The sequence below is a fragment of the Oryctolagus cuniculus genome, chromosome 1, assembly GCF_051225735.1.
Source record: "Oryctolagus cuniculus isolate XC-2025 breed Fujian yellow rabbit chromosome 1, ASM5122573v1, whole genome shotgun sequence".
Classification (NCBI taxonomy): domain Eukaryota; kingdom Metazoa; phylum Chordata; class Mammalia; order Lagomorpha; family Leporidae; genus Oryctolagus; species Oryctolagus cuniculus.
In genome coordinates, this window is record NC_142867.1 from 13162501 (window position 1) to 13185135 (window position 22635).

Sequence of the window (22635 nt, forward strand, 5' to 3'; positions counted from 1 at the left end):
TACTGTGCAGGTACAAATGCTGTCTCCCATCCTCACAGCAGCCTTGCATGCTTGGTGTCCAGCCAAACAGGTAAATCAACTAAGCTCAGAATGGGCAAGTGTCTGTCCCAATCACCAGCTAACGAAGACTCAGCCAAGAAGTGGCACCTAGCTATGTCAGGCTTTGAAGACCTCATGTGTGCACTGCATCTGTACTGCCCTCCCCAGGCTTTATCAAAGCTGCCCATCAACTTTTGCTCAGCAGCTGAAATTAGTGATGTGTGTGTATCCTTCCCTGTCTGGTTGGCCGGTCCTTCAAGGAAGAACCATGTTTTATTCAATTCTTCTGTAGGCGATTATGGCTGCCTGTTTTATTTCCTCCACATTACTTGTTCTATTTGGAATTACCTTATTTATTTACTTTCTGACTTGTCTTTCTGGTACCACTACAAAGGAGACTTCAGGGCACAAGGACTGACTCTATGTGGCTTATTGTTTTCCAGTACCCGGAACATCCCTAGACCATAATCCACATTCAAACACTTGTTAAAGAAAAGACAAGGGACTGGGTTGTGATGCAGCTGCCAGCATCCCATATGAGCACCCACTTGAGTCCCAGCTGCTCCATTTCCAATCCAGCTCCCTGTTTATGTGCCTGAGAAAGCAGAAGAAGATGGCCCAAGCACCTGGGCACCTGCCACGCCTGTGGGAGACCCAGATGGGGTTTCAGGCTCCTCACTTCAGCCTGGCCAAGACCTGTCTGTTGTAGCCATTTGGGGTTGTGAACCAGTGGACGGAAGATATCTCTTTCTCTCTCTCTGGACTCTTTCAAATAAATAAACCTTAAAAAAAAATAAAATGGAAGAAGACACATAGGATGGAGGAAGAGGGTGAATTAGTAAATATTTACCAAGTAAATGAATTCAGTCTGCACCCTAGAACATTCAGAGATCTCTCCCAGCTCCCTTTCAAATCAATAAAATAAATAAAAAATTTAAAAATTTTTTTAAAAATTTATTGTGTGAAATGCCAAATTGAGAGTTATTAGCTGTGAGGAATAGTGTTTGAATTTGTTCCTTAGGACTGTCAATGAATCAAAAGACACAAGAAAGGCCTACAAAATATCAAAGCTGAGTACAGCTATCAAATTACAAATGCAAATATCATTTGACAAAGAAATTCTAGTTCTCTACCCCCATGTGTATATAAGATTATTCATTACATCATTATTTGTTGTAGCAAAAGACTGGAAACTATACATATGTCCATCAAATGTAGACTGTTGACTATAAATTAAGGGGCATGCATACAATGGATTATTATACAGACATAAGAAAGAATGAGGAAGCTCTCTACACTGACATGGAGAGACCTATTATTTGTTGAAAAATACAGGATGCAAAACAATGTGCCCAAAATGTCACTCTTTGTGCAAAAAGGGGAGGGGTGGATGCAATGTCTGTTGCAAGTGCACAAAGAACCCCGATGGCGCTATCAGAAAGTGAGAACAATGGTGGTTATGGAGGGAGGAAATGGTGGGGCGAGAACGTATAGATGGGTGGGAGATTTTCACAGTAAAATGTTTTAGCTGCAAAGACTTCAACGTACAGCAGCAAAAGCCTATAGATGAGGGTGGGCTCACCTGAATGCCAGGGGGTATACTGTAGATGATTCGTATGGTTTTGCAGTCCGGATGGCCTGGCAAGGAGTGGGGGATCAGGTGGTACTCCATCTTCCCTGGAGGCTGGGTACCTGTCTTCACCCCATAAATGGTCTTGCACGTTGGACACTGCAGACTCCCATCCTGAGAAGGCAAGGCCAGAAGAGTCAGGTTGGAAACCAGTTTTGATGATGTCTTCTTCCCCAGCCCTCAAAGGTGCCAGAGATAAAGGCGGGACCAAAAGAACCCAAAGGAGCAATAGACCTGAAACCTGGCCCAGCTGCTTTAAATTCCATAAATATTCCTATAGTTCCTGCTAAGGGACATGAAAGAGATGTCCCTGTCTTCGAGGGAGAGACTGGCTCGCTGCTGCGGGGAGCAGATACAGCAACATTCATCTAGACACTAAGCACCAAAGGAGTGCAACACACAGCGGGCAACTGGCCAGCTCCTGCGAGTCAGAGCCACCCGGGAGCCTGTTTACAATTAACATGCTGGGACTCCAAACCAGGCTCACTGAATCAGAACCAGGAGGCTGCAGAGTATAGTGGTTCCAAGTGTGAGCTGTGAAGTCAAACTGCCTGGATTAGGTTCTCTGCTCTGCCATCTACCTGCTGCAAGACCTCAAATTAATGAACTTCTCTGACTCTGTGTTTCCTTAAACAAAGGAAGTAACAGTCTGCCTCACTGGGTTGTTGGGAGGATTAAATCAGACAGTCCATAGGAAGTATTTAGCATGTGGAAGGTCTAGATGGTAACAGTCTTGCTCTGATTTCTGTGTGGAGACTAATATGCATGCAGGTTGGGAAGTCTCTGCTGTGAAAGGAGCTGAGCATGATGGGTTGTGGCAGATGAGGATGACTTTAAGAAAATGGTCTTTGGGGCCAGTGTTGTGGTGCAGCAGGTTAAACCACCACTTGTGAAGCCAGCATCCCATACTGGAGTGCCAGTTCAAGTCACGGCTACTCCACTTCCCAACCAGCTTCCTGCTACCGTGCCTGGGAAGGCAACCGAAGAGGTACTGGAGCCCCCTGTTATCCGTGTGAGGGACCAGCATGGAGTTCCTGGCTCCTGGCTTCAGCCTGTCCCTGCTCTGGCTACTGTGACCATTTGGGGAGCCAATCAGATAACTCTCTCTGTGTGTCACTTCTGCCTTTCAAATAAATAAGCAAATCTTTTTTTACAGAAAAGAAAATGGTCCTTGAAGAATAATCTAGACGGGTAGAGGGTAAGTTCTGCACAATAACAGAGGGGAGAATGATGTCATGGTTAGAGTATTCTAAATCTCACAAGAGTTTACATTTTTTGTGGCATTGAGGTCTCACTCTGACATCAGTCAGGAAGGAATTATCAGCTTTCTTGTACAAGGAAGAGAACTAAGGCAGAGCAAGATGAAAGGACTTGCCGCTACTCAGGGCTAGGGCTCCAGGGGCTCTGTCTAAGCCCCACGGGCCCTGCACTGCACCTTGGTGGCTCTTCTGATGGACAGAGATCCTGCCTACAGGGATGCAAAGAGCTGTGGTTTTACAGCAGGATCTGGGGAGGTGTTGCCTGAAGGGAAGGTAGAGAAGTGGGAGGAGAACTTGACAAAAATCCCATTCCTGGGCAGGCACACACAGGCAGGGAGTGATGTGTGTGTCCTGTGCTGCTGCACAGCTGGGACCAAAGCTCTCTGGGACATCCCCGTCTCTTCTGGAAGATGAGAGCCTCTGCTGAGCTATTTAGGGACATTTCCATTCAAGCTCTACTCATTTAAAGGAGTTGCTCAGAGGCAGGGTAACCGCTCTCACAACAAGGTCCTGCTCTCGGCTCTGGCCTTCCCTTGCTTCATGGCCTTGCACAAATCCTTCCTCTATCCTAGGTGTTTGATAAAATAAAAGCAGATGCTTCAAGGTATTAGTAAAAAACAGAGCAAACGATGGTGTCCGAAGGAACATTTTTGAGGTACCATGAAGATAAAGGCAGAGTTTATAGAAATTTCTTGTGAGTATTCAGATGAATATTTTTGTTTTCCATCAAAAAAGTAATGTATGGGCTAAGAAGCCCGTTTAAGTCCAAAATGACTTCTGAAAATGTAAGGTTCCCATGGAGACATCTAGCCCTGGGTTGAGAAAGTGAATGTGATCCTCCATCAGTGATCGACACCCCCTGAAAGCCTCATTCTCTGGGACACTGAAAAGAGTCCAAGGTTAGCACTTTGGGGACTTGAGCCACATAACCTACATAAAGATGAAGGGCAAGAATTATAGTTGTAATACAAAGGAAATAGCAATTTTAACAATAATAGGACTAACACACTATAAAGCAGGTATTGTCTTATCTCCATGTTCCAGTTGGAAAATGTAATCTCTGAGTTGTGAAAAATCCCGCCCATGGTCACTCATCCAAGAAGCACAGATAGACGCATGGGTCTGCTGCCTCTCTTATTTTTACTGCGCATAGAGTAATCCCCAGATTCTGGACATTTTGGGGGATGAGTAAGAGGCTGGAAGTTAACAGGGAAATCTCAGGATGATGCAACCCAAGGTGGGCCTGGAGAAAGAGCAGGATTCAAGTTCACAGAGATAGCAAGTGAAGGTTATTCCAGGCACAGGAGACAACATGAGACAAGTCAATGACTTTGACATTTCCAGGAGAGAACTACCATGGAAGGAGACTCCCAGATGCCTAAAAATCAGCTCTAATGTCAGAATACCACTCCATGCTCAGCTAACAGACTAGATCACAAACAGCCTTTCCCTCTTCCCACAGAGGGATTCCAGGGTGGGAAATACATCAGGCATCTGGTAGCAACAGTGTCTAATGTCTTTTTAAAGGGACACCTTGATTGTTGTTCAAAAAATGGAATTATAAATGAGAATCACCAGTCCTGGAGAAGGAAGATGGGGAAACCCATTACTCTGGTATAAATGATGCTCACCACAAGCACTGGGTGAACAATGAGCTGTGACAATGGGTCACCCTGATGGACAAAAGCCCATATGCCTCTCATCTCCACACCCAAGGTAGAGATTGGGACAGTTGGATAGCATGGCACAGAGGGAAGGTGAAGACAGGTTTTGGCCAAGGTTGCAATTGTGTGGATAATGGATCCTGCTGAGAACAACCAAGATCACCACTCCCATTGCTCTGAGATGCTTCTAAAACACCCTAAATCACCTGAGTAAGGACCAGGGAGAGCCTTCACACTTTATGGCCCCTGGCCCTATGTGTGTGTGCGTGTGTGTGTGTTTGTGCACACACACACGGGGTGGGGGGGCAGCAGCCCCAAAAGCCAGCACTAACCTTGTTTCCATTGTTGTACATGGCGACCAGGCAGTAGATGTGGTATATGTGGCCACATCTGGATAGCTTTCCCACCAGGTCAGGCTTGACCATGGGCTGTGGGCCCTTGTAGCCTGAGGGAGTTGTGAGGCGCTCCATACAGATGGTGCAGTCCTGGGGCAGGAGGGGACAGAGCAGAGAGGCCGTCAGTTCTCACCTGGCCTGGGAGGCCATAGCATCACCTTGGTGATCCCTGCAAGATCTCAGAGGTCAGATGAGCTGTTCAGGCTACTCCTCCAGAAAGCTCACAGATCAGGGTACCTGTGCTTTTAGGAATGTAAGTATAGCTTTGTCTTGCTTTAAGCAACAGAGAAATTCCTGAAGTAATCCCTGGTTTTGGTACATGTCACCTTAGACTGATCAACTAAATGATAATCCCCCAGAGTTCTGTGATGTACTGTCCTTCCTTGGTATCCTTCAATGGCTTATGGAAGCAATGGGTGCTTGTTGATAAACTCACTAACAAGATATACCTAAGTAGAACTTTTGCAAAGGAATTTCATTTAAAGTGTTCTGCAGGGGCTGCTATTTAAATAAATTGATAGCATACTTTCTCAACTTTAGCACTTTTGACATTTGGGGCTGGACAATTCTTTCCTATGGGCATTGTCATGGTATGGAAAGGTAGCACCAGCCCTGATCTCTGCTCACCAGACACCAATAGCATCTCCTCCCCCTTCTCCCCTCAAACATAACAACCAACACTGTCTCCAGAGATGGTCAGATATTCCCTTGGGGTCAAGTCAGCTCTGTGAAAAATACCAGTCTCCATAAAGTCCATGTTTCCATGGCTTATCTTACTGAATTTTCCTTAAATCGAGACTGTCATGTTGAAGGAGTTTAGAAGACAATCAGCACTGTGCTGAATGGGGAGGTGGGCAGAGTCAAGGTGCACCCGCAGTTCTGGACCATGAACTTTGGAGTCCAGTATTAGGTCTGACCAGCTCTGCACCTGTCAGAGCTTGGAAAACAGTTCCTGTCTCCTCCTACCGAAAACTAATGCTTCAGGGCTAACAGAAGAGGTAAACCCTGCTCCCCTTGCCTTCAACTCACCTCATCTGGTGGGTGCCGGACCTTCTGCAGGTACTTCTTCAGCACTTCCTCTGGGGTTTTACCTGTGGAGACAGGAGGATCAGTGGGCCACCAAGGTAGACAAGGGGATCAAACAGCTTGGCCATGTGAAGTAGGCCACAGAGAGGAGTTATTAGCCAAGTTCAAAGCAGAAAAGAAGAGCAATTCCATCTACATTTGGATCTAAGAATGTGAAAGAGAACACACTAGCACTCTATTGTATTGTGAATGGCAAATAATTCTAGGTGATTTATAGTACACAAGATGGTGTGCCTAGGTTATATGCAAAGTCTACGTCATTTTGCATAAGCAACTTGGGCATCCTCGAGGTGTGGTGGAACCCAGCTTGTGATACCAAGGGATGTCGGGACAACTGGACGGGTTGTGGAAGAGCCAGTGAGGTGATCTGAGCAAGGGATGGTGTTTACACCTGCCCTCATCTCTCAGAGTCACTGCCTGATACCCTTCCCTCTATTTTGAAAAAAAAAACATTTTTAAACTGAGAGAGGTTGAGCGGCTTTCTCTTCCTTATAATCAAAAAGCCTGGACTTGCTCAAATGATCCAATGAGATTACAGAAATGAGAGCACTTTATAAACCGTTACACATTAACACCTATTAGGCAGTTTGACCACATTCACCTTACAATTTACTAAGTCCTACCTCACTGTATCACGCAGTACCCAAGTGAGATTCTTTTTACAGAAACCAGGAAGTCCCAAGCCACAGCTCCAGGACTGTCTTCCTTGGCACTGGGTGATGCTGTCACTGGCAGCAGACACCGCCCTGAACAAGGGAAGGGTGAAGTTCTGGGAAGGACCCTCATGAACTAAAGGACGTGGGGATTTCTCAGGGGGCTGGATCTGTAGGAAGTAACTCAAGATCCAGGTGGAGGATGGGTTAATAGGATCTTGCAGGGAGGCAGAGAGGGAAAAAGGCCAGTGACACCTTGGGCTGCTCTCAACTTCTCTAAGCACCTGTTTTCTCACCTTATAAAAAGGGGAAGTAGAATTGCACCTGCCTCAGAAGGTTGCTCCGACAACTCGATGAGCTAATGGAGGCACAGTCCTTTAGCACTCTGCCAGGTAAGGGCCCACTGTGTGCTATTTTAATAATAGGAAGAGTGGGCAAGTGTGAAATCCTGTCACTTCCTACCAGACTAGGTGCAAGGCAACTGAGTTCATCCAAGCAAGGACATGTTAATACACCTGAAAAGCAGGAAGTGGATCATGCAACAACCAAAAGCCGGGAGGCAGGCCCTGCTCTCCCACTGTCCTATTTCTCTTATAAGAATTAAGCTTCTATTAATGGAGAATCTATTTCTTGCCAGGCCCAGGGGTAAGTGCAAAATCCATGAGATCCAATTTCAACCTCAAAAGAAGCTTGCGGGGTGGGGGTGGGGGGAGCTTAATGAGGATGACAAATTCATGTAACAACCAAAGCCAGCGACCAGAAAGACCAGCTGCTGAGCTGAGCCAGTGTCCTTCAGTGTCAAACTCCTAGGCTGCTGGCCTCTGGGCAGGTAGGCAGGGTTCCTTAAAGGAGGGGTCAAGTAGCCAGAGGGTCTGGAGACTCTAGAGGACACAAGGCAGTGGCTACTTCCCCAATGCCACCAATGCGCTCCAGGACATACCAACTGAATGCTGGCTGTGGGCATTTGCACCCCATATAAGAATGAGAAAACAGAGCTTCCATGTGCCCACACAACCTGTGAGTGGCAGCTGGATCCAGTCAGTTTTATTTCTGACACCAAAGTCCTCTTTCCCTATTTTCTTTGTACCACACTTTTTGTATGTCTATCTTTTTGCACTGCACGTTTCCACTTCTCAATGTTCTTCCATCAATCCAGACAGAATCCACTTCAGTGTAACCCTCAAAAATTTACTAGTTGGGCCCACTTAGCAGATGCAGAATTAAGTCCTGGCTAGGACACTTGGTGACAAGGGTAGAGCCAGGGCTAGGGGCCAAGTCTTTGACTCCAGGTTCCCAGCAGGAAGGAGGCGGGTACCTTTCTTGGCTTGCTTTTTGGTGGTCTTGCGGCTTGTGTTGGAAACCCCTGGAATAGACTTTATTTCGCTCTTGCTGACGGGGGGTGGGTGCAGGACAAGCTTTGGTGGCCTGGTGAGGCACACAGGCAGCCCCGCTGCGCTCATGAGGATCCCGGTGATGCCTAGAAGGGGCAGGGCACGGGTGAGGCAAGAGTGAAGAATCGGCTGCCAGGACTCCCCAGATTCTTCCCTCCCCCTTCACCTCTTCCCCTCCTCCCTTCTGACAGGTTTCATAATTTATAGATTCTCAGCTCTATTCTCTGCTTTTCCAAGAAACTCATTCATTCCTTCATCTTCAAGAGCAGGCTTTGCTTTTAGTAATCAATTCTGTCCCAGACTCTTCCTATCTGCTGAATGCAGTTTCTAAAATACTCCCAAATGATCTCCCTTTTATAACTGCTCACCACCTGCTTTGTGACTGATGTTTCTACCTTAAGCAAGTCTGGCCCGGGGTTGGGGTGGGGTGGGGCTCCTACCTGCCAGGGCAGGATTGACAGGACTGGTCCCATTTAAATTCTTCACTGGGACGGTGGGAACCCTGTGAATGACAAGAGTAGACACATTACAGTTTGGACAAGTAGGGCCAGAGGCCAGTGTGAATCCTACCGATGATACAGCAAGTTCTCAACATAGCAGCAGGGGGTGACACCTGCCAAACCTAACAGAGCCCGTGTCAATCCACCACCCAGAACCTCAAAAGTCAGAATGGCTCCTTAGTGTATACTCAATATCCAAATCAACTTACTAGTGAGGCCCCTGCAGCCTTGCAGGGGCCGCCAACACCCCACCCCAATTTCCTTATCTCTCTGGCCTCCTGTGATATTACTCACTTCTTGATTTCCTCCTGCATGCCATGCCTGCTCTTGCTTCAGGGTCTTTGTATATACTGTTCCCGCTGACTGAAATGCTCTCTTGTCACATAAGTGCTAAGCTCCCTCCTACACTTCAGTCTTGGCTCAGATCTTGCTTTCGCAGTGAGATTCCTGAGACCACCCTATTTAATACTGCTACCCATTCCTCCGTCCCCCCACCCCAGGGGGGCCCACAAACTTTCTCACCCTGCTCTACCTCCCCACCATGGAACTTAGATATTTTAAAGTACATTGTTGCTTCTTATCTCTCCTTCTGGAACTTAATCTCTACAAGGGCAAATATCCTTGCCTACTTTGTTCAGAGTCTGGCTTGGGTAGGCATTAAATTTGTATTGGTTGAAGAAATACAAAAATAAAGAAGCTCAAATATGAGAGTACAAAATAGTCACCACATAAGATACTTAAAAACAAAACCAAAAAAGAGCAAACAAACAAACAAAAAACACCAGAGCTTCAACCCCAGATCCAGATCCCCTCCACCCTGGGATCCATGGATCTGCCGTCTCCAAAGCTCCCAAGAGGGTGCAGATGTCACCACACCCGAGCCCAACATCTGGAAACCTCTGCTTGAACAGCTGTCACTTCTCCTCTTCCCTGAGATGTTTAGATATCAGGCAGAGCCTCCTCCCTTTTCTGTCTTCCTCCCCAGCCACACAGCAAGGCCGGAGAGGAGCTGCTGGCACGGCTGCCTGGGAACGGCCAGGCCCCCCACAATGCTGGCTAGGAAAACACAGGCCAACCCATCTGCCACCCAGGCCCCCACAGCTGGGCTTGGAGAGGCTGGTGGGCCTGGCTACAGATGTCTGGGAGCCAGACAGCTTGAGGAGCCAGCAGTTCTGCTATGGGAAAGAAAGAGGGGAAAGGAACACTTGGTTATCTGTCCATTTGAACAGCACACACTGAGCCCTACTTTGTGTGCCTGGTGTCAGGGAAACAGCAAGGCACGGGCCGTTGAAGGCCCTTCACCTACAGGTTATAACCACATGCACAGAGCTCACCTCCTACCAGGAGCGGCTGCCACTGCTTACAACACATAAGCTCATCTGATCTCTCCAACAACCTCTGCAAGAGGGACTACTGTCAACACCTTTTACAGGCAAGGGAGTGCAGGCATAGAGAGGCTAAGCAGACTGGACATGCCTGGGGTGGGGCACAAAGAGTTAAGCCTCCTCCTCCAGTGCCGGTATCCCATATGCTGTCCCAGCTGCTCCACTTCTGATCCATCTCCCTGCTAATGTTCCCGGGAAACCAGTGGAAGATGGTCCAAGTGCTTGGGTCACTGCACTCACGTGGGAGACCCTGGAGAAGCTTCCGGCTCCTGGCTTTGACCTGGCCCGGCCCCGGCCTTTGCAGCCATTTAGGGAGTGAACCAACAGATGGAAAACCTCTCTGCTCTCTCTCTCTCTCTCTGTAACTCTGCCTTTCAAATAAAGAAAATAAATAAAATAAATCTTTAAAAGAAAATCCCAAGGCTGAGAAAATCTGGCTCCAGAGCCCATTCCCTATGCCACTCACTCACTGTGCCAAGCTCCTGTGTCTATGTAGTCTTCGTATCCACTCCTCCCTGCCCCGCAGAGAATGTGAAACTTGGAGCATAAAGAATAAGCCCACCACCAGGAGAGGGGAGAGCTGGGTGGGGCCTTGAGGCTGAGCAGTGGGTCTGTCTGTCCCTGTTTGTCCCTAAGGATGGGGGCGTAGCAGCTATTCTGAGCCTGTAGGGGCCTCTGCCTCTTCCCAGGGACAAAGGCATATGCACCAAAGTTGGGAGAAGCGTGTGAAATAACAGAAAGTGAAAATGCTGTGTCTCAACAGGCCACTGAAGGCAGCTATTCTTCTGAAACTGTCCCCAGGATAAATCAAACCCAGATGAGGGGAGGGAAAGCTGAATTTAAAACAAGGGCCACTGGGCCAAGTAAACAGGAACGGACTTGATTCTGGACTGTGTGGCTCTGTGTCCTGTCCCACCAAGCCCACCATTGTAGGGTAGTCAGGAAAACCAGGTTTGAGTCCCAGCACTGCCAGAAGCTCCTTACCAAGTCAGATAACTTTTCCATCCATAAAACTGCGAGAGTCTTGGGTTAGAAGATGCCAGAGACTTTTTGATGGTATCTTACCCCAGGGCCCGAGAACAAGGAGGAACCCGTGGTTCCCTCCCACAGCAAATTCTCCTCCTAGCCAGCACTATCAGGTCAGGCTGTTACGGAAGATCTCACCTCCTGAGGTCTATTCCCTGGCTCTCCACGAGGGGGCAGCACAGGCAACCCAACCCCTCATCAACTCCAAGGCCCCCACTCCAGTTGATAAGTAGCTGTGATCTGTGACAAAAGCTACCTTTGTTCTCACAAACTGGACTGGCAGGTTTCCACACCCAATCTGGTCAACCAGGAAATGTTCCAATGCCCGGATCAGCCCAAGGACTCCGGTGCAAGGTCTGGAGAGAGGGAGGGGGCCTGCCCACGGGGACCCAGCATGCACGGAGATGATGGGGGCTTGCGTGGGACAGGTGCATGTCCCTGTCAGGTCAGGGGAGAGGCCACAAGTAGGAGGGCCTGTTACCAGGCTCTGGGCGACCATGGGGCCTAGGGAGGAGGGGCCAGTTTGCATATGAAGCACAGAGGGTATAACGGCAGGAGCCTACACTGGGGTTAAGTTCTTCATCCTAGCCTAGCTCAGCTCTGACATGGGTGGGTCCTAGAGCCCCCCAGCCTCTTTGTTTACACCCCAGCTGTAATCAATGCAACCTAAATGTCTTCCCACGGGGTTCCTCTGAAGATTAGGGTTCCACTTGAAAGATTATGTAAAGTCACTGAGTCCTGGGCAAATCTGGGTGACTGTTTACAGTTTTATTTCCCAACTGTCAAGGGACAGAAGGTTTTAATGAAGCCATTTCCTGCTTTCAGTTTCCACTTATCTCAGACTCTGGAGGACGCAGGGTTCAAGTGTGAAGTGTAGAGTGGGTGCTGGGAAGCACTTAGGATGGATGAGTTGGAAACACTGATTACCCCTCCCCCATGATTCCCGGTTAGAAACAAAACCTCAGAGAACATCCCACGTTGTCCACGCCAGGCACAGCTGGTCCGGCCCCAGCTACACTCCTGGGCCTGGGCTCTTCTAGAAAACAGCAAGCCAGTGCCTCCCACATCCTCCAGGCAACTCCGCTCAGCGGCAGGAGGCCTAAGCACCTGTGGGCCAATCAGGAGCCATCTCCCTCCCCCTTCTGTTGGGTTGTGCCCAGGTTCTAATTTCTTTCACGAAAATGTAAAGCTTAGCGAAGAGAAGAACTGAGGAGGTGGCGGGGTCAGGGTGGGAGGAAGTGGATTTCCACCCCTTAGGACAATGGTCTGGTCTCTATGGCAACGGAGGCCTCGCTGGACACAGAGAGGCCTCAACTCCGGGGGAGAGGGCCAGAGGGGCGACTCCCGCCCTCTGCTGCATGGCCCCCTCTTCTCTTTAGAAACTCCCTGCTTGTGTCTCTGAATAATTTACAGAATCTTTTGTTCCCCCTCCCAAACCCCTCTCCTCGTCCCACTTCTCCGCCCTCCCCGGTCTTCCTTTTTGCCGTGGGAAAGTTGCTTGAAGAGGTCACGGGCAGAGAGAGGGGGACGGGACTGTACCACGACAGAAGGTGGATGGCAGTCCCAGACAAAAGGAATAAACACGCTAATTAAATGGCCAAGAAAGGCTGGAGGGGAAGATGGTCGTGGGGTGAGGGAGGTGGTGAGAGGTGAAAAGGAAAAGGCTAGAAGGTAGAGAGGGGTAGCGGGGGCCTCCCTTGTCAGAAAAACACATGGAAGGGAAAAAAACAAAACCGTGTTTCTATGGCTCTTTTGAAAAGCGCTGCCTGGGTCTCCACCCCACATGCCAGCTCCAAGCCTACTGGCAGGCAGAGGGAATAAAGCAGAGACATAAAGCCCTGTGAATCCTCAAGGAGGTGCGAGGGGAGCTGGTGCCCCTCCCTGGGGATGGGAGCCTGGCATTTGTGAGGGGTGCCTGGGATGAGGTGGATGTCACACCTTGCTCAGCTGTGACTTCAATTCAACAACTGTATCCATAGCATATATTCAATAGACACTTGCTTACATGCAACCCTTATTACATGCCAAGCACTGTGCTCAGTCTATGCATTGAGTATCTCTTTCAATCCTGAAGATAACCCCAGAAGGAAGGTGTGACTACTACTATCCCATTTTACAGATGGGGAAAGTAAAGACAGAGCAAAATTTATCACCAAGTGACACAGCAAGGAACTTGGGTTCAAGCCCGAGAAGTCAGGCTGTGCAGGCTGTGTGCTCGTCCAGCCCGTGAGCCCCCTCTTCCTGACAGCAATCCCTGTGGACCTCTGTGAGAAGCCTCCAGGGACAGTGACAGTGCAGAGTGACTCAGCAGCTGTGTGGTTCAAGCATCCAGGATCCTCACCCACATACTTCTGCCAGCTCAGGGGAAGTCATGAAATCCCTATGCATCTGGCGAGCTTTAGTCATTCATACATTACCTGTCCTTACATCAAGGACCTGGACTTTAGCTAAAAGAACAGAGAGGACCAGGAGCCCAACACCTGGGTACTAAACCTATACTGCAACACATGTGTGGATCTACTTAATTCTGAGCTAAGTGTTCCAACGTAAGGGAATAGGGTGATGCAAAAGTACATCTGGGGGCCAGACAGCCAGACACTATGGTGCAGTGGGTAAAGCCACCGCCTACAGTGCTGGCATCCCATATGGTCACCGGTTCGAGTCCCAGCTGCTCTGCTTCCAATCCAGCTCTCTGCTGTGACCTGGGAAAGCAATGGAAGATGGCCCAAGTCATTGGGTGCCTGCACCCACATGGGAGACCCGGAAGAAGCTACTGGCTGCTGGCTTCAGATTGGCACAGCTCCGTTGTTGCCACTTGGGGAGTGAACCAGTAGATGGAAGACCTCTCTCTCTCTCTCTCTGTCTCTGCCTTTTCTTCTCTCTCTGTGTAACTCTGACTTTCAAATAAATAAATAAATCTTAAAAAAAATTACATCTGGTAAACTGCCAAAGGGTGAACCCCTTCATGGAGGTTTTCACGATGACTTCATGGATAGGAAAGGCAAGTCTGAGTGTCTCCATTTGCCACAGGAAGACACTGGACTTAGCAAAGATCCCTGTGCCTTATCCCAAGCAGCAGAGGCAGGGTAGAGGCCAGGTCTTCAGACTCACAAGCCAGTACTCCTCCCAGTCTGCAGAGTGCCCTCCTGCTCCTCTCCTCCCAGCCTTAAACCTCAACATGCAGAGATTCAGCTGAGTATAAACAGTGTCTCCTCAGGGAAGCCTGGATTGCCAACTCCTAACCATCTGCAGCTCAGGAAGGGCCAGGTCCCTCTGTAGAAAGGGAAGACTGAGGGGGATTGGGAGGCTGACAAGAAATCAGGGGCTGGCAGGCAAAGGCTGCAGACATTGCATGGATCTGGGCAGCTCCTCTTCCATGATTAGGAAGATTCGGAAGAACAATTAACAGAACCTACACTATCAGGTTGTCACAAGAGTAACAAGACTAGGCACAGAAAATGTCCAGCATATAGTTAAGCATTTCCTAAATATGGGCTGCTATTCTAATTGGGAGTCACCCTGCCAGCTTCCAGTGGGACAGGAGGAAAGGGGCTAACCCTCACTGGGCACCTTCTACATGCTGGGCGCCATGCTATGTGCTCAGTAGGGAGGGAGCACAGCAGAGTCCAAGTCTGGGTCCTCAGCTAAGACTTGCAACAGGAAAGCTCTATTGGAACCCAAATGTCAAACCCTCCCTCGTCCACCGCACCTGCCCCCTCCCAGCTACAGCTGCCCCTCCTTACTCTTGGATCCAGAGGACAGTTATGTCTCATCCCTGTGGGGAGCAAGTGCTCTGAGGCAGCTCGGAAGCACCTACCCGGAGGCGATCAGCACGCGGGACTGGGCAATGGCCAGTCGCTGCAGGTTGCTACGATTCAAAGTGGCCAGGGCCACCCTTCCGGTCTTGCCATTTGCTCCTGGGGGGCTGGCAGGAGAACCTGCAGTTGCTGCAGCTGGTAGGCTGGAGGCTTGTCGTCGGATCACCTGTGATGGGGCGGTCTTCACCGGGCCTCGAATGGTACCCGTGCGGTCTGCTGGCTTGACTCCAGGGCCTGGTGGTGAGGACAGCCTGACCACTCCAGAGGGGGGCATGTTTTTGCGGGCTGCTGGGGGCTGTGGGGGTCCAGTGCTTCCGTTGACCACGGCCGCCTTAACACTCATCACCAAGACACACTGTGGACAGGAGCAGGGTGGCGCAGGCGGCGAGGCGGCCGACCCAGGACTGATAGGCCAGGATTGAGCCTTAGGCAAGGTGCCAGTGACCATGGGATAGACGAGGTCCAGCCGCCGGCGGACGCGGCGCTGGCGTTGGGTCTGCCGGTTGATCTGGCCCATGGTGCTGAAATCGATGACGTAGCTAAAGCCGATGGAAGTGAGGTCGATCCAGGGGTGCTGTTTCTCATAGGCATGCTGAATGGTGATGCCCACCTCCATGTCGTAGGGCGTCCAAGAGCCATTGTCGTTCTCCCACTCCCACACCACGCCCTTCCCAGGAGCCGAGGACGGGTCGTAGTAATTGCGGCGAACTGGGCGGAGGGTCCCTGCCAGAAACGGGCAGAGAGGTCAGGGTCAGCACTGGATTATAATGAATTGTATTTTCATCACAGGCAGACATAAACTAGTCCTACTGTGTGCCGAGCACAATGCTGACCACTGAAGTGTCAGCTTTGATTGAGACACACTCCTCCCTTTAATAATTCTAAGCAGATGGAGCAACAATCAGGTAAGGAGAGGCAGTGCAGGTGGTGGAAAGGATGAGCTTCTGGTCTGGAGTGTGGCTTCCAGCCTAATGCATTCACTAAGTGGCTAACATAGAACCCTCATCCACCTTTTCTCCTCTGGGAAACAGGGTAATAACACCTTCCCAGGGTTTTTGGAAAATTAAATGCAACGCACTTATTCCATTCAACAAATACATATTTATACTTTCTAGGTACTGGGCTCATGTGCAGGCCCTAGGCATGGAGGCACAGAAAATCCTTTGACTTGTAGTAGGTGTTCATAAATACCATCTCTAAATGCACCTGCACCAGTGATATGAAGGAAAAGAACAGAACTGTGGAGGCCTCCATTTGGGAAGGAGTCCAGAGGCAGTGGTGTGGAGCCAGCTCTCTGCACGTTTACAAGTGTGGTTTTCAGAAATGGTATGTTACCGTGAGAAAGGAAACCGGGCCGGAGAACCCTCTCTCTCATATTTCCCAACATTGAATCTATGTCAACCACAGCATTCTCAATGCTCATGAGGATAACTTCATACTTATCTAACATTTTTCTTTCAAGATGCTCAAGCCTTCCTAAAGACGGGATCATTTTAATTTTGACAGTCTTAGAGTGGGGCAGAGAAGAGGCCAGGCTTCTTACAGGGCAGTGGGACAGCAGGAATGAACCAGCAGGACCAGAGGGGAACGAATCCAGTAGCTGTTGCCCTTGTCTCTCCCACCCACCCCAAATCCAAACGCAGACATGGTATCAACATCAAGGCTAAGGACGCCTGGCTCAAGGCAGGGTGGGCAGGCTGGAAAGGGCTCTCCGAGGATGCTGGAATCTCTGCATCTGTTGGCCTAAGTTTCATCCATCAAAGTGGTGGGAAAAGGCTACCCTTCCCTGGCCTCTGACCCACCCCCTCCTCTAGCCCAGGGGGAGACACCAAGACTGGGGACAGAATCCCATTCAAGAGGGGAAGAAAAGAAACAATAGCTATTCAGGCCTTTGCAGGGTCATAACCCGCCCCCCACCCCATCTCCAAGCCCGTTAATGACCCAAAACATCAACATTCAGAGGCACAAGGGAGAAGCAGAACAATCTGCTATTCAGTGCCAGGGCCTCTGCTGGGGGACATGGGGGTATCAGGATGGGAGGAGGAGAGGCGGAAGGGGCAACGGTTGGCCTCCACTTCCTTCCTAAGTAGTCAACTTGCTGTAGAACAAAGAGTCTGGACTTTGGGCCCAACAAGGGAAGCTCTGCTCCTTCTACCTGTGTGATTAAGCCTCAGTTTCCTCATTTTTTTGGGTCCTGGGTAGTTGCTTTGAAGGGTGGATTTGACGATTAAATGAAGAAATGAATACACAACACTAAAATTGCACCTGTCACATGGAAAGAGTTCAATAAGAGTTGGAGATTATTATTGTAATTTATTTTCTGTTATATGTCTAAGCAGGATGAAGGTAGCACAGAGAAAGTTTAGTTCAAGGAGGGTGATGCGGGTGTACATGTGAGAGGAGAGGGTTCTATTTAACCCATATTTGCACAGTCTTTATTTCTTAGAATGGTTCTCACATATCCCACTCCATAAAATCTTTCTGACAATCCTTTGAAACATCCTTCACAGGCGAGAGAATTAAGTTGAGAGAGCTTATGTAGCACTATTCCATACTCTATTCAGGGCAGGCACAATGTACTTGACCCATTCTCAAAAAATGGGCTTAAAAGGTATTTTTTTAAACAAGAGTGTTTCAATCCTTAGATGATAAAGAGTTGTACCAGAACTTCCAGAAACTATGTCTGTAGCATACCTTTCCAGACTGATCTTCCTCTATCTCTGCACTGCCACAGGGATTCTTTTATCCACACGTTGCTTCACTTTCCCACTCCTTTCCCACTCCTACTATCCCTCTGGTCCCCTCTATGGAAATGCAAGCCTTTGCCATCTTTTCCCACGGAAGTTCTCCTTGTCATTTGGGTCCTGTGCCATTTGTCATTCAGGTCCTGTGCCATTGGTCTTCCATTTCTTTAAATGTTTTTCCAGCACAAGTTCCAACTTTGGGACTTCTGGGGTGTACATCCTGACCATGCTGGATGCACACCCTTGTTTTAGCACATTTCTATATGCCTTAAGCAGATGCAGGGGTTACCACTGTGTGGTTCTTTGCATTCTAGTGCCTAATGGAGAGTCTGACAATTACAAGAGCTCTGTGAACTGTGCTGTAATTGATTGAAGATTTCTGGTTACTTTGATAGTTAATCATTTATCACGTATCACTGAGTACCCATTAGCTGCCACCAGGAATACAAAAGATTCAGGCATTCCTCAAGTAGCACACAGCCTAAGCCAGGGACAGAAGACAAGTGTGCAAGTGACTATTTAGGAGGCAGAATGTGCTGCAAGAAGGAGCCAACAACTGCACGTTGGCAGGAAATCTGACCACATCCCCTCCCTGCCCAAGTCTCTTCCAAGACTTCCCCTGAAGTCAGGACCGAAAGCCCCTCCACCCACCACCCTCGGCAGCCCCCTCACATTCTGCCATACTCTGCTCACATCTGAGCCACACGGGTCTTTGATCTCCTACCATTTCTCTAATTCTGGGCATCTTTACGGTGTGGGTCCCTCCCCCAAATATTCTGAAACCTTCTTCACTGCTCATCCAACAGATTAAAGCTCATTTCCTCAAGGAAGTCTCTCTGGGCTGCCCTGATCAGGTCAAATTCCTGCTTTTATATATACATGGATAAAATGTATCTCAATATGCACTTGCACATTTATTTGAGTGGCTAATTTGTCTCCCTTCCTAGACTCAACACCATAAGAGGAAGCATCAAGGTGTCTGAGAACAGCTGTATGCCCCATGCCTGGGCTGTCTGTACAGGGCTCAAACAATATTGATAGAGTCGATGAAGTGATGATGGTTTGGAGAACATTCTAAGAAATGGATGGTGAATGACACATGACTGTATGCTAAGGAGAATATCAACAGACAAATGGCAGTTCATTTCAGTAGCAGGGATATTATGAGGAACTGAGAGTGGGGAGGGTGTCAGAGAACTCTGAAGGGATACTTGAAGATAAAGGGGCTTCTGTTTGGGGGTATAGAGGATGCAAAGATAAACACGGAGAGGTGGGTTAGAGCCGAGGAACAGAAGCTCTGGAATGCCAGGCTGTGATGCATTTAATTTGTAGGCAACAAAGAGCCAGTGGAGTTTTCTAAACAGAAATGGCAAGACCACAGATTCTCTGTTAATTAGGTTCTAGGTGAATGGAAGGTTGCTGGCAGGGAAAAAGTCAAGGAGATGACAAAATGGAGAAATGCTACTGAGAACAAACGGGTAGGACTTGATCATGAGTAACTGAATACTTTTCCAAGTGAGGTCTACCTCCTTCAGAATCTCCTGGAGTGTAGGTTGGGATACCATGAAGACCAACCAGCCAGCATCTCCAGGTCCTAGGCCCCAGAATCTGCATAGGAATGACCATCCTGGGTTTATATCCTACACACTAAACTTTACCTGTTGAACCACATGCTATCTGCCCGTGTATATCAGGCACCTAAACAAGACCTCGAATGATGGAATGAGTCAAAGAATCCTTGGCATTGACCATGGGAAAGTGGCAAAATGATAGTGCCATTGGCAGGCAGAAAAATGTGAGCCAGTCTTTGGAGAAAACATGTTGAATTCAGTTCAATTCTAGAACTACCCTAGTTAGAGACAGTAAGAAGAACTCAGAACCGAGAGAGATGGTAGAAATCCATTCTCTGGTTCTTTTCAGAGACCCTCCTGTTTGCGATGGTGCCAGTCATGGACTTCTCTAGAATTAAAACCATTTACTAGATGACCTGTGGACAAGTTCCAATTTGTCCTAAGTGACAATGACATAAGGAAAAGACATCTAAAAGGACAGGGATAAAAGATGCTTACAAGCCAAAAAGAAAGAAAATCAACTTTCCCCAGCCACTTAGACACCTGCACTCCAAGGCACTCCAGATGTTTAGGTTCCTGGGAAGTGGGAGGCCATTGTCTAAATTTTAGACATGTCATCTACATATATGCAAGTGACACTGCTGTTAGCCCATGGACTGCTCAAGAAATCCCAGGCTTCTTTTACCAGCACCCTTACCCCAACTAAAATGTCCCAAGAGAACAAAGACTTAGATGTTCTACTGCTATATCCGACATGCCTGTAACAGTGCCTGCACTAAGTAGATACTCCATAAATGTTCACCAGGTGAAGGAGTAGGACACGGAGCACTTGGTCCTGAATCTCAGCTTTCCCATTAATCAGCTTAGCTATAAACCCATGAGCAACGTAACCCCTTTCAACTTGTTTCTTTTCCTATGACAATTTTATAAGACACCCGGTGCCTCCTGCACACTGTAATTACCACGTGGTCAACCTGACGTCTGCATCCTTCGCTCCTACACTCATTCAAGGAAAGGGGTATTGTGGGGTGAGGGTTGTAACAAGTCATCTCTGTCAAATCCTCAGCCAAAGTCACTCCCTCCACTTAAGCCTTCTCATCACATTCAAGACATACAGGAAGCAAAACCTGCACAGGAAATTCTGAGCTGGATAAAAGCCGCCTTTGCACAAAACCACTTCTATTAGCCCTGTCACTGGTGCAGGAGCCAAACCATTCACTTGCTGATCTGCATGACAGAGGAAACAAAGGAAAAGAAGGCATCTTCAGGCTGCTCTTCATTCTCCAGGGGAAAAGTGAGCCTGAGCAGTTAGGGGACTTGCTCAGGGTCAGTCACATAACAAGCAGTGAGTCTGGGATGAGAGCCTGACATGTGTCTTCCCCATGTCCCTGCTGGGGCCCTGGCGGGGTCTGGGGGGAAGGGGCTGGGGAGGAGGGAAGTGATGTGGAAGTAACACTCTCCAGACACTGCTCCACGAAAGAAAAAGTAAGCCAAGTCAAAGTAATTGATGGTGGGTACAGAGAGGAACCTGTCAAGGCTTTGGGAAGTAGTCTAGACCAATCCCCTCTGTCTCACCCCATCCCTTGCTGTCTTCCAGATTCTCTAGCCCAAAATGTCCAGAAGAGACCAGAAGAGTATGCAAATGAGCTCAGAACCCTAGGAAGTCCAGGGTAGGAGAGAGGCCCAGGGAAAACAGAGGCGGGCAGATGGGTGTCTGCAACCTCCCAGCCATCTCCCTGGAGACAGGCTGGATGGGCTCAGGAGCCCAGGGGAGGGGAGAGGCTGAGGACTCACTTGGCAGCCAGGCAAGCAACTTCTAAAAAGACAAAGCTCCGATGTCAAGAAATGTCCCCATATAGAGAAGGCAACAAAAAGAGAGAGAAATTGCCTCCAGGCAGGGGACTTCCAGCTCACTTTTGTTTATGGGGATGTTTCTGGTTCCCAGATTTAAACTGTTGCTGGGGGGGGGGGGGTGTGGAGACAGTGGGTAATTTAATTAAACATTGCCAGGGCTTGGCTGAGGTTGCCTGGGAGCTGGTGGTATAAAGTTCCTACCTTGTCATGGCCCCATCAATGAGCTACATTGAGAGGAGATGTGTGTGTGTGTGTGTGTGTGTGTGTATGCGCTGATGGAGAAGAGAGAGGAGGGGGCACAGAGCTCAGAAACCCAGAGATTCCATTCTATGTTGACAAGCTCCTTGATGGACCCTGCACTCCTGGGAACTGAGCCCAGAGCCTTCAGCACCAGCACGGAACTTGGCACAGAGGAGGAAGGTGCTTGGAATGGTTGACCAGCTGACCACAGGAATGAGTGGGTGAAACCAGAGCAGTGTGAATGTAAAACACACTCAGAGCCAGGGCGAGATCTCTGCTTCTGTCCTAAAATCCACGCAGCCTCAGCCTCAGACTGAAGTGTTAATCACCTGCCCTCAGGTAAGAGATCAGAGCTGGGGCAAACGGCTCTGTCCTCCAGTTTTGTTTTCCCCAATTTCACTTAAGTCAAAACTCAAGCCCATCCTAGGAACTGCCAGACAACAGACTAGACCCTTGCCCTTCCCAAATAAAAGAGGAGGACCCAGCCTTTTCTATCTCTCGGGCTGTTCTTAGTACTCTACAGAGGTGTGGTCCACACACTAACACCTGCTTCTAAAAATGTTGAGCAGGACTGGAATTCCCTATCAGGTACTTTAGCTGCTGCTCTCCCTGAGCCTTCCTCCATGGCGCGGCACCCAGGACACACACATCTTCCTCACCACACTCACCTCCATGACCTCTACCCAAGCTGCACAATTACAATCTCTCCTTCCTCCACTTCCCCACACTCCTCATTCTCTCAGCTCCACATTCCTCCCATCCCCACCAAGGTTGAAGCCCCTCCAGATGCTAACACTTCTGGACTCCGTTTCCCAGAAAGCTGTACTCAATGGGCCAGTGTCTGCAGAATCCTTGGCAAAGCCGTAGCTTCGAGTTGTGACTAAGGATGAGGACACGAGGGTGGGAAGATACCCCTTTCCCATGAAAATTCGAATTAGCACACAGGATGTGGGGGCTTTCCAGGGAGGCTGAGATGCCTGCTCCAACAGCTGTTCTCTGCGCGCCAGGCTCTCCTAGTCATCTCCTCCACTCCCTCTCCCCACACCTGCCTTTCCAGGCTCCTTGGCGAGCCTCTTGGGAAAGCTCAGCCAGAATTCCAGAGCAGCCCCCTCCCCACCGGTGTCACTGGAGGGTTTACCCGGGTCACAGGCCATCAAGTCTGCCTGGATACACTTCACCAAGCAAAGAAGTGCAGCTATGGCCTCCTCTGCAGCCCAGCAGTGACCCCGTGCACCCTGACCTCCACCCTGCGGGTTCACTTTTTGGCTATGACCTGCAAAAGCGGCTCAGCTGGGAAGTGGGACCGTGCTGGCCAGAGTGGCAGTCTGACTCTCCCAAAAAGACAGGGAGACCAGAATGTTCCTCACAGGCTGTGGCTGT

General features: G+C 49.1%; 1 protein-coding gene across 2 annotated transcripts in view; it reads right to left on the reverse strand.

Annotated features, from left to right (window-relative positions):
* The window catches only part of DTX4 (deltex E3 ubiquitin ligase 4), a 34246-nt gene that overhangs the window by 9647 nt on the left and 1964 nt on the right, over positions 1-22635 (reverse strand). For both annotated transcript variants that reach the window (XM_089308623.1, XM_051854367.3), the window contains exons 2-7: positions 14846-15569; positions 8558-8619; positions 8042-8203; positions 6017-6078; positions 4925-5077; positions 1622-1783 (exon numbers count right to left, since the gene is read on the reverse strand). In XM_089308623.1, the coding sequence (XP_089164749.1) occupies positions 1622-1783; positions 4925-5077; positions 6017-6078; positions 8042-8203; positions 8558-8619; positions 14846-15462 (1218 nt within the window). In that variant the 5' untranslated portion in view covers positions 15463-15569. The remainder of the gene's footprint in view (positions 1-1621; positions 1784-4924; positions 5078-6016; positions 6079-8041; positions 8204-8557; positions 8620-14845; positions 15570-22635) is intronic.